At 48.4% G+C, this 12,227-nt stretch overlaps 1 protein-coding gene across 4 annotated transcripts in view; it reads right to left on the reverse strand.

Moving 5' to 3' along the window:
- SNX29 (sorting nexin 29) overlaps window positions 1-12,227 on the reverse strand; it is a 591,891-nt gene that overhangs the window by 150,828 nt on the left and 428,836 nt on the right. For all 4 annotated transcript variants that reach the window (XM_064478172.1, XM_010980034.3, XM_031433266.2 and 1 more), the window contains 2 exons: window positions 6,121-6,176; window positions 2,862-2,943 (listed from right to left, as the gene is read on the reverse strand). In XM_064478172.1, coding sequence (XP_064334242.1) covers window positions 2,862-2,943; window positions 6,121-6,176 — 138 coding nt within the window. The remainder of the gene's footprint in view (window positions 1-2,861; window positions 2,944-6,120; window positions 6,177-12,227) is intronic.

Consider the following 12,227-nt stretch of genomic DNA (forward strand, 5'->3'; position numbering starts at 1 on the left):
AACTCGTAATTTCTTTCCATTTTAATCAAATTTAAAGGGCAACATGTGGCTAGTGGCTGTCATATATTGGACAGCAAAGATCTACTGAGAAAACTACATGGGCCAACCCTTCCATCTTGGCTCTTCAAATGAATTTATGGTTCATTTTGAGGTTATGCCTTTGACTTCCTTTGAGGGAGATATTATGAAACCTGATAGTGATTTGTCATTGGGCTACAACAGGGCATTGTCCACCTCATCCTTCATTATTACTTAATCTAAAGCCCTGTGTGGAAATTTCTTTTAGAGCTCTCTTTGAGAAACTGACATATTTTCTTCTCATTAGCAATGGGAGTAGCCAAAATAGCCACATTCATTTTCACACTGGCTGCCAGGAAGCTCAAAGGAAATTTACAAAACAATGTAGGATCTCATGATATACATAATTGAATATATATATGACTATGATTCCACTGTTTCCTTAATGGAAATGCTCTTAGTTTACATTTTCTCTGACTCTGATATTTCATTTCTCACTTCCATTTTACCATTCTTTCCTGTGTTTCTCTAGAAATTACCTTGAATCTTTTATGGAATTATATAGAACGCATTTTTTTCACTAAGAAAAATAGTCCAATGGTACCAGCATTTTAAATGAGTCACTCTCTCTCCAGTATCATATATCATTTAAAAAAAACAAAAACCAAAAAAATACACCGTAACAAAGGCTTTCTAAAATGCTTCCAAACATATGCTCAGCTTTTGCTCCTGAGGTACCAACCAGAAGCACTGTTAGCTAAAAGGAGAAAAATGACTGCATTCAGGAAGTGCTGCTGCATACACTCCAAGATCAGGAAAGATGTCAGCGAGCCCCCCATGTAGGGTGAAGTTGCTCTGGGTGATGTGGAAGCTACCAGTCCTGTGGCTCCCACGAAACCCGGGCCTCATCCTCCATGCACTGGCTGGCCCACACCCAAGCAAGCTCTGGAAACGGTCAAGGATGGGGAGAGCGTGGCTCTAATGCCACTGTGCCCACCGTGGAAACTATCTCCCAGGCAACAGCATATTTGCTGCGTCCGTCTCATTCCATTACTGCCTATCAGCAGCTAAGAACTGCCCAGGTGCTTCCTGGGGTGAGGGGGAGGACAAAGAGTCAAAAATGAAAGGTCAAGGAAACCGCTCAAGTGATCTCACATTTTAATTTTGCTCTAAAATAAAGCTGTCTGCTTCACATTTTTCATCCTCCAGGCAACACCTCCCAGCTTTCTGATCGCTGCAAAGTAGAACTTGAAGGCCACTCCAATGAGAGCTTTTTTTTTTTTTTTGGTTTGGTTTGGGATAAAAAGAGAAGAGGATATTTGGAAATCTGTCATAGCTAATTCTCTTTTCAAGCCTGAGCTGAGAGCATCGCCAACACTCAGATTCCCTAACACTCGTTAAAGTGCTACTGTCGCCCAGCTGAACAAGTAAACTAAAATGGCCTTCTAGTGCAAACTTCCCTGCCAAACTCTAGCTCATGTGTCCGTAAGGTTTCAGGTAAGAGGCGAGCATCGTGCCTATATACCCGTATACATCCTATATAACACACGCCCAAAGGCCAGTCCTGCCACCAACGACCAAACACGGCAATCATTTTGGAAGTTGAGACACAAAAACCAAGCGCCTACTGGACACAATGTATTTCGAATCCTGACAACAGCTTTGCAAAGTAAGTATTACTATTATTTCCATTTTACAGATGAGGAAACTGAGATTTACCTAAAGGCACAACACAAAACCAGGGCTTCTATTCTTGAGTTCAGAGTCCTTTTGCACCCCAGTTCCTGGGGAAAACATCTTAATCGCTGAGAAGATTTCTTCAATGGTCAAGTCCCCACTAAGAAACATGACAACAAAATTTGAGGCTTTTCACAGAGCTCATGGGGAATGAGACCAAAACCTAATGAGACTTGTGATACAAGATGACAGTAGAACCGGAAGCAGCCACGAGTCAAAGTTGAAAACAAACAGTCCCAGGACAAGTGGACACCAATGGCTGGAGAGCAGGTTACAAAAAGAAAGAGAAAGAAGAAAGACAAAAAGGGTAAGCAGGCTGGGCTGGAAGAGATACCAGAAAAATCAGAGAAAAGATGGAAAACTGGGGTCTCAATTGTTGGGGCACAATCACCTCCAAAGCAGAGGTCCCAGAGACTCAATCCCCAACCAGATGGTGGCCAGCTCTACCCCAGGGAGCTAGAGGGAACGTCTGCAGTTCGCCCTTGTCAAGGGTTTAGGGAGCCACCTCTCCCCTCTCTCAGTCATGTGGTCAGATAAGGTCAACTCCCACCTCAGGGCCAGTAGCGGCCACATGCTTCCAACCTGGCCCATCACAAAGAAGTCTGTCACCAACCTTGAGGTTCAGGGATGGGTTTGTGCTCCAGGACAAATCCTCAAGAGACACCCAGACAGGCTGAGCATCCAGTGCTGCTGGGAGCCACCTGGTCAACCCGCAGAGAGCGCCAGCCTGAAAAGCATGCCTGAGCAGCGGAATGGAAGATGACGGCAGATTCCTGACCACAGATCCAGTTAGGCCTGAGGCCAGACCCGTGCCTGGGCTTTTCAATGCAACCCAAGCCAACAAATTCCACTTCCGCTCAACCAGAGCGTGCTGAGTGGACACGGCCACAGAAGGAGGCCTGACCAGTACAAGAAGGTACCACCTGCCTCCTCCTGTCAGATGGAAGGACCACTTCCTGGGAGGCTCGGCAGGTGGATGCTCGCGTTTGGAGGACGTGACCTTCTAAGTGCAGTATTCCATCACCAAGCGGCAAAAGCACCAGACAGTAACAAATAAGCGTGGGTTTCACCCCAGCGGCGCCATCTACCTGAAAACCAGTAAGTACCTGATACACGTGGAATGCATTTGCGGCTTTGCCCCGGAGAAACACTGACGGGATCCAGACATTGATCAGCGCCCGGTTTGATCTGCATAAAAGAAAGATCGAAATTGGTCATTTCAATTTACCCAAAAGAAGGGGGGAAATTATTTTCTCCTTTAAGAAATACTATGCACAAATAATTTATGACAACATCTATTACACTTAACAGTAAGCTCAAGGATCAGTTTAAGTCTCATTCCTTGGTCCCCCCAAGATTATTTTTAAGGAACTTCATATATATTTATAAGGAACTTTATACACACACACACATATTTATATTTAACTCTATGTGTATCTTAAAATTTTATGTTTGTGGTTTGTATTCTGGAATGAGAAAAGCTGCTTTTCAGTTCTTACTGAGTGACCATGGCCCATAATTTATCTGAACTTCAGTTTGCTCATCTGAAAGGGGGACAGTGACCGGAGGAGGCTGGGGAGGTCACGTGCACTAACGCCCACGGACTTTCTGGATGCTCAGAGGAGTCATACTGGCCCCTCGCCACACCCACTTTAGGCCCTGATCCCCATTTTAAGATCAGACTCCATGGAAGAGCTCAGGAGACCAACGCTCACAGCCACGCAAGCGACAGCTGTTTGGGGTTGTAGGAGGGGAGTCCAGGAAGCCAGGCACAAATACCCCTCTTGCAATTTTCCCCAAAACACTGTGCATGGTTCTAATTAAGCAGGATTTAAACTCAAATGCAAAATCATTTACTGGGTACGTAGGATACACGGCTTCATGCTTTTACCCATGTTATCCCAGTGAGTCCTTGCAGGCTGTTTAAAAAAACTTCAAGGGTTATTTCGGTTATGTGACAGTTCTGCCTTATGGGTGACTTTAACCTAACTATGAGTCACTGGGCGCACACACCCACCACCACCACTCTTCCACTGGCTGGATCCAAACATGCAGAGCTGATAAGTTCACTGTCACTGAATCTTTAAGATCAGTCATAACAGCGCTCAAAACAGTGCTGTGCAATTCTGGAAGGGCTGGGAGGTTCGAGCCCTTGCTTCTACTTAAGAGTTTTTCCAGGGCTAAACACTTTTTCCAACGCTCTCCTTCTCTCCAAAGAGCAGCTCATAAAAATCTGCCAGCCTCCTGTGCTTGAAACACAATTTGAGACGCTGATGATGGAAGATTCCATGACCCAGCAACAGTCTCACAACCTCTCGAGTAAAGAGCATTTCATTTTCACAAAGAAATGGTTCTTTCCTGAAGCAGCATTTCTTCTAAGCTCTGAGCCGAGGTGCCGATCTTCAAGGGGCAAAATAAACCCTATTGACTACCTCCCCAGAGCTCTCAGTACAAACTGCAATTCTGAGCCACCAAGTTGGTTTGTATATCTGATGACATTCCTTCTGGAAAGGTCCCCCAGATTGTACTAGTGCCTGAAGTGTCCGCCCTTCATGTCTGTTGGGAGGGGGAGGGGTGCGAATGTAACTAACACTGGTTTTCATTAACCTTCCGGGAAGGGTGAGGGCTGGACAACCTCCCAGGGCCCCTGTGTGGTCACCCCGGCTGGCCAAGCATCTCTCCCTTTCAGAGTGTGTATTGCAGGGTCTTAGAACTGATTGTTGATGTGACCATCACCCTCCTAGATCGAGAAGTGTGGATCAAGGGACTAAAATAACGATCCCGAGTATGGAAGACCAGGTGAGTTGGAGGAATCAAACTGGCCTGGGTGGCTGGTGCGCAGGGAGGGCTGGGGAGGCAGGGGATGGAGCCGAGGTCAGCAAGGGCCTTGTCTGCAAGTACAGGAAGGATGTGTGTCTCCATCTCCATCTCTTTCTCTCTTTCTGGAAATGGAGCTTCCCGCTGGCTGCAGTGGAGATGAGCACCCTGCGGGGAGGAGGCTGCAGATCTCCAGGAAGAGCAGATGTGGCTGGACCAGGCAGAGGCTGCTGGAGGGCAGGCACTGTGGCCGATTCATCCCTCCACCAAGGCCCTGGTGCAGCACCTCCCCACAGCAGGCACGTGCTAAGTCCTTACTTTAATGAGTCCCTTCCGCCTTACAAGTGACTGTCTCTGGGACCCCTCCACAGCACTCACCACTGTTCCCACCTGGTCCCCCGGCCCTCCACCAGGCTGCCTGTCCACAATCCTCTTCACGCCCACTACCCCCACGGCCCACGGGAGGCAAACCCACCTTTGATTTTCATCCTTCACCTCTTAACCACCTTGACCCTTGTTACCCACCAAACTGATAGCCACCCCCACCTCCACTGCAGCCGCCCACACACCGCGGGCCTCAGGAGGTCCTACACGCTCTTCATAACCCCACTCTAACCGCCACCACAGCCCCCAAGGCCGGCTGAGATCTGCGCCTTATGAAGGAGGAGACTCAGGCCCAGCGAGTTAAGTGGCTTGCCCAAGGTCACCCTGGTGTGAGTCCTGCAGCTGAGATTTCAACTTGGCTCAGCCTGGCTCTGAGCAAATGCTCTTCTGATGCCCTGCCCTCTCTCCAAAAGCAGGTTTCCCCGGATGACACCTTCTCTTGGGGAGGCTGAACCCTCCTCCCCTCAGCACAACTCAATGAGAGAGGAGAGAGTGCCTGCCTGGCCTTAACCCAGGACTCGCTCTACTCTTTTCACCAACTCAAGGAAATTTTCAGTCCCCAAAACAAGGCAACCTGATCAAAAGAGTCAGTCTGAAGACCAACCAAATTCCTTAGGGTAATCAGCAGAGGCAGCAGGTAGAATAAAATCCAATAAAAAATCAGACCAATGTACTGAAATATTGTCATTTCCAATAATCTAGGGTTGCAAACTCAGAAGTTCCAACAGGAGACACCCAGACAGTGGGATGAGTGGAGCGGGCCAGGGTCAGGCAATAGGGAGAAGTGGGGACTGTGGTCAGCTGACGCACACGCGCCCCGTGTGGAAGCCACGACCGCTGCTCAGCTCGAGCTGACAGTGGCCTTGCTGGGATTTCTTCTTTTAAAGAAAATGGAGAAATTTACATTTTCATGTGATATCTTCCAATTCTTAATTGTCAGCCAAAAAAATAAATTGTTTTTCAATACCCAAGGAGGGAGATAAAAACACACCTGAAGGCCAGACTCCGGCTGCAGGTGAACAACTCCCCCCTCTACAATAACCAAATCAGCTGTGCAGATTTAAACAGAGATTTCTGCTTCCCCCTGTGGTCTTCTGAGACACAAGCCAAGCAACAGAGTCCTGTTTCTGAAGGGCCCCTCATGAGCAGACACAGAAGACTTACATTTCAAAATCCGACAAACTCTGGTCTTCGGACGTTTGACTCAAATCTCCAGGCACCTGCCGTCAGGAGAGGGGTAGGGGAGAGAGAGAAAACATCGTGGTTACCATGGTTTGCATGATCACGGAAGGGTTCTGCCTCTCCATGATCCCTGAACATCTCCTGTCCGGAACGAGGTGAAAAAGCAGTTACTGGAAAACAGTAAGAGCTTCTGTGGAAGGATGGTTAGAGACGGAGTTACACTAATAAAAATATGCCACCATGAGAGATCTCAATCATCTTTATGGAAAAAGGACCGTTAATCCTATTGAGATAATCACAGGCATGTAAAAGCATGTAATTTGGGAGCTATAAAGGCTTAATTAGGATCTGAGAGGCAAGACATCAAATGTGCCATGGAACAAACATTCACCGTCACCACGATGAACGTCACACACACAGACATACCTGGTGTGTAAACACAAAAAGCCGATGTCTGTCTCCCAAATAGCTCCATCCTTCCCCCTCACCTGGATGAGCAATTTGAGGCAGTGGAACAAGACTTCCCCTTCTGACTCAGAAGGGCGCCATGAGAATATGATTTGGTAAGAGAAACTAGACCACCTGACGTGAAGGAAATTGCTGCGTAAAGCGGATACCAAATGGCCAGCACTAGCAGATGCTCAATAAATCGTGCCGTTACCGTACCCCGGAATGAGCTTCCTTTCGTGGTAGGATCGACTCTGAACTAGAGAGAATTTAAGAATGTGGATCCAAACAAAGAGGAACTAACAGAAACCAAGTGGAACAGGGGAGGCTGCGGGTGGCAAGGGAAAGGGGACGTTCATTTCACACTGTGCACCTGTCAGAGCGTTCGTGTGATACTCCATCCGCATCAGTCATGATAATGGTTCCAGGGTAAGAGTATTGTCCCGCCCCCCATAGATGAGGAAACTGAGGCTCATGGAGGCTGTAGACCTTGTCCACGGTCACACACGTGGGAAAGGGATAAAAATCCAGGTCTGTCTGGCTTTTCTGCTACGAACCCTTAGCAAACAGAAGAAAAGCCTGCTATAAGGTGAGAGGAGAAGGTGAGACCTGACAAAGTCCTGTCTGTACAGAGGATGAGAAGACACCAGAAGGTGGTTCTTAAAGAAACAGCAGGTTTCTTTTAGAATCAGGAGAACACAGTAATGGTGGAGCCTGGGCTCTGGGACCACACGGCTCACGGTCAAATCCCAGATCCACCTTTTCCTGACTGTGTAGCCGTGAACAAGTCACTTGACTGCTGTGTCACAGTGTCCTCATCTGTAAAATGGGTACAACATTAGTATTCACAGGGCTATTCTGAGGACCAGGTGAGTTAATATGTGTAGGGTGTGTGGAACAGTGCCTGGCAGGTCGGAGCTTCCCCATCACTGACTCGTGCTCTGTGATAATTATACAACAGCTATTGAGAAGGAAAAGCGGTATATTCTGTTAGCCTTGACACTAGACACGAATCTGCCCTGCCATTCCTAGGGGTATCTCACCCCAAACATGGCAGCCCAGAGGGAGAATGGCCCAGTGAGCCTTTTACAGATTTATGGAGCTAAGCAACCAAACTGGGCTCCAGGCAGCAGGCTTTGCCAAGGAGCTGCTGTTGAGAGATTCTTTCAAACCCAACAAGGAGAAACCTATCTAGCCACTTGTAAGAACATCAGTTTCAAAAGACCAGGAACTCCCTGGGCTGGGGGTCAGTGCAGCTCTGCTGTCAAAGTGACCGTCCTTTTCCTCTGGGTGGCTGGGATGAGGGATGGTACAATCTATCGGGGGAAGCCAGGAGCATGTGTGTACCAAGATCCCTAAAAATGTCTACATCCTTTGACCAAGAAATCACACTCCCAGAATTATCCAGAGGAAACAATCAAAGACACCAACCAAAATTTACATCAAAGATCATTCCTCCTTCCATGCTGAGACAAGTAAAAGAAAAGAAAAAAGAATCTAAAGGTCCAGCTACAGAGGAATGATTCAAGAAATTATGGCATGTCCATTTGAGATGCCTGGCTTAATAAAATGAGTTACACACATGCATACTCAGGAGGGTACAAGCACAAAAATAATTCTGCAAAAGTACATAAGAAAATAGTAACAGTGACTATTGTTGGTAACAGATCAGGAGTGAGACTGGGGAGAAGAACGAGGCTGATTTTTCATTTGCTATCTTTCTGTAAGATTAAAGAAATTTATCTTTCGAGTGAATTGCTTTATAAGAATTTAAATGTGCTTTTGAAGAATGAGATAGCATTCCACGTGCTGTTATGAAAACCTCTCTAGATAGACCATTATGTGATAGCTAAAACAGGGTGCAGCGGTGGGTCTGATAGACTACCTGGGGTGCAAAAACAGAGAATGAAGAATATCAAGCTGTATTTGTTTGTTTTTGCATGAAGAAGCTATCCAAGTGAAGTTCAAGGCATCAATCAAAGGGGCAGCAGCCTGCAGGGGCCCCAGGGAGATGGGGACGGGGCCCAGGCAGTGGGGAGGGACTGAGGCTATTTATTCAACACTCTTTCATATTGTTGAGAGTTTATAAACAATCTACTATCAATTAAAGATGTGAATTCAAATGTATTCTCCCACCTAAAGAGTGCTTTCAATTAATTTTTAATGGCATAGAAAAAAGCTCCTGGTCTCTGTTTAATTAAAAAAAAAATGCTATGAACTGCAAATGCCCAGTGTGATTCCTAAATATAACTTACAATGGCCGTGGATCAATAAGGTTAGGATGAAAAGAGATTTGAAAGACAAGTGGGATATCTGAGAGAGAAAAGTCAGATGCATTTGTAGCAAGTATCTGAACTTTTCTGTACTTTCTACAATGAAGACACATTAATCGTGCACCCACTAACACATACATATTATATATTAATTTAAGTGTGTACCACGTTACTATGTAAAGTAAATAAAATATTCTTTCCAATCCTCCCTCCCAGGATGTAAGAACTGTGCCTTCAAGTCTTCTTGCATCAGGGATGGAAGAGGGCCAAGGCAGGCTCTGATGCACGCCCCTCTCCACTTCCTGACACCACTCTCCCCTTGGCGCTTCCACGTGGAACCCAGTGCCTTCTCTGGCGAGGCTGCGGGGTGGCTCTCAGCCTCCCTGCTCTGGGCTTCCCCTCAGCACCTGAGCCTGGGGAAGGTTCTTCTGGCAGATGTGAGGATTGGGTAGGCAGGTCAGAGGAAGGGCTCACAGACTGAGAAGGCACCAGTGACCTCATTACACTGCCTTCAAGTGCAGCCTCATTTCAGACCGGACGCGACCAGAGCCTGGACTCAGGGAACCTCATTCACAAGAAGGAAGGTTCTGACTATGTCCACCCCACCAGGCTCAAGGGCTGGGTGACCAGAAGGACCGAAGCAAAAGATAAGGTGGGGGGGGGGTTTATAAGGACAGATGTCACTTTACAATGATATGAACAAAGGGCTTCCTTAAACAGAAGGTATTTTCCTGACAGATACTTTCAGATTTCCCTTCAGGGATGCTTCTTTGCAGGGAACCTCTTGGCCAGGGGATGTAAGCATCTGGGAGTCGTTAAATCCTTCTGATTTAGGAGCTTTTCTTCTAATTACTGGCATTACTGGTATCAGCAAGCCAGGAGACATTCATGTGTCTGCCTGGGTTTCAGGCACGCTGGCTGGAAAAAGAATCTGAACTGTCTGAGCTTGGTGGAATGTATCTTGAAAATCAGGCCAGGCTGCACGGCAACTGCAGGATGATAACTGATGGCCAAACGTACTCGGCGTCTTAACATGTGGTCTCTTCAAGCTGCCTACCCAGAATGGAGCTAGAAATCCTTCGGGGTTTACAGTAATCATCTAGAAAGCTGGTTTGACTTCATATTCTGGTAGGGTAAGAAGTGTGCGGCAGAGATTTTGTAAGAAAAAAATCAACTTTCTATTGATACTGGCCACAAACATCCTTGTGACCTCCTGAGGCCCTGGGGAGTCTCGGAGGACACATCTCTGAGATGTAGCCTTCTCCTTGGTCCCCCTCAACACGGAGCACGAGTAGGCATGGTCTTCCTTCGCTTCTCCCCGGCCCTGCAGAGAAGGCAGCTCGCCATCTGGCCTGTGGTCAGGGGAGTCAGGGGGCTGTATGCGAGTGCAGGGAAAGGCAGAGCGCAATGCTGGGGAAACAGAGCAGCCAGGATTTCTGGATCTTTCTGGAGCAAACACCCCAGGAGCTGCATACGCGAGGGTGTGGAGAGACCCACTGAGAGTCAGCTTCTGAGCCGCATCAGTGAAGAAGTTTTCCCGCTCTCTCCTGACCCAGGATTTCCTGCGCTGCTTGGGGGCTGGGGAGCAGGGACAGGAGGGCTGATCACAGGCCCCTCCCAACGCCAAGGTGGAACCCCAACATTGGCTCACCTGCCACTCGGAGTGGGAATTCCTCAAAACTGGGGAGGGGGTTCAGATACAAGGGGTTCTGCCAAAATAAGGACAAATGTGCTGAATAAATGCTTACTTAAACAGGAAGTTAAAAAAAGAAAGAGAGAGAGGGAGGAAGGGAAGAAAGAGCGAGCCAACCTGCCAAAGGCACAGGAAAAGACCACACCTCGTCCCAGGAGCAGCATCAGGACCCAGGTGGGTGGCGTCGTGCACAGGGAGGCCTCCCCTTCCTTGGGGTCGCCCTCATTTCCAGTCCTGAGGGGCCTACAAACACAGAGACACCACCACCGGGCATCGTCAAAGCCTTCCTGCTTTACAAAGTGCTTCCATGTAACAGCTCTTCCCACGCCACCCCCCTAATAGCTGTGTGGGCAGAGGTGTCACCTCCACTTCGCGGGCGAGGCCAAGAGGGCTCAATGTGAATACACAGAGAACAAGTGGAGGTGCCAGGAGCCCAGCCCGAACCTCCCAGCCCACAGTTCCTCAGCAGCCTCTCCCTCAGCCTCAGTGACTTCAGGTGCACCACTTTCTCCAGGTGGAAAAACTCGATAATCCCGCCTGAGACCCCAGCGGACAGCCAGCACCGACAGACAGACGGATGAGCGCGCCACCTTGACTGCCCAGCTCAGCTGAGCCTTGAGGACCTCAGCCCAGCCGGCTCCACGTGATGCAGAAAAACCTGAGCCCAGCCAACCCACAGACTCATGTGAGGTAAGACAATGGCTGTGTTTTTTAAGCCATGACGTTTGCGGGTGGTTTGACAGACAACAAAAGATACTGCAAAGAGTTAACAGGCATTCGGCTTCGAAGTGACTAAGGCAGGGCTCAAACGCAGGTGGTCCGGCTCCAGAGCCTGCACTTCCCACCACTAAGCTATACCGCCCCCTTCTATGAACTCCCCATTCTTCCCATTTTGTATCCATGTGCTGGGACGCCTAGAAGCTGAAGGAACCCAGATTCATACTGAAGAGGCTCAGCTGGTGTTTAGAGACCCCTGACAAGGGAAGAAAATCTGGAGGGACTCGCCTGCTCAAGCACAGACGTGCACAGGTGTCGGACAGGGTCTAAGACCTGAGGCCTTTCTTAAAGCCATTTCCTTTGTCACCACAGGGTGATTTTTGGTAGGTACCAGGCCTCGAGGCCAAGGCACAGATCTGGCCCAGTCCAAGGCGGCTGGCTTTCTCCCCAGGAAGCCCCAGGCCTTCTTCCATCTCTGGGGACACAAGGCAGCCTCCACTGATTGTTAGAGAAGTCACAGGGCTTCAGCAAACTTGCTTTTCTTCCACAGCAATCCTATGGTGAGCCCTGTTAGAAAGCAACAAAGATGGCGGGCGGAGGGGGGGCCGATGTGCATGCAACACCTACTGTGTGCACGCAACACCTACTATGTGCCAATGTTTTCACACACTGAATCCTTAGATTTACACTGCGAAGCAAGTATTACTGTAAGTCACCTTTCTTCCTTTCTTTCTTCCACCAACTTCTTTGCACAACGAGCTCTTTTCACATCTTTCAAGACTCAGCTAAAATACAACTTCTATGAGACGCCTTCCCTGGCCACCAGAACGAAGCCACTTCTCCTCCGCCACCCCCTCTCACTTCCGTCGCTCAGGGTGAGAGTACGCCACACTGTGTGCCAGTCCATCCCTGCGAGCACGAGGACAGCGGCTTCTCCGTCCTCCCGTTCACACAGCACC

The sequence above is a fragment of the Camelus dromedarius genome, chromosome 24 (genome assembly GCF_036321535.1).
Source record: "Camelus dromedarius isolate mCamDro1 chromosome 24, mCamDro1.pat, whole genome shotgun sequence".
Lineage (NCBI taxonomy): Eukaryota > Metazoa > Chordata > Mammalia > Artiodactyla > Camelidae > Camelus > Camelus dromedarius.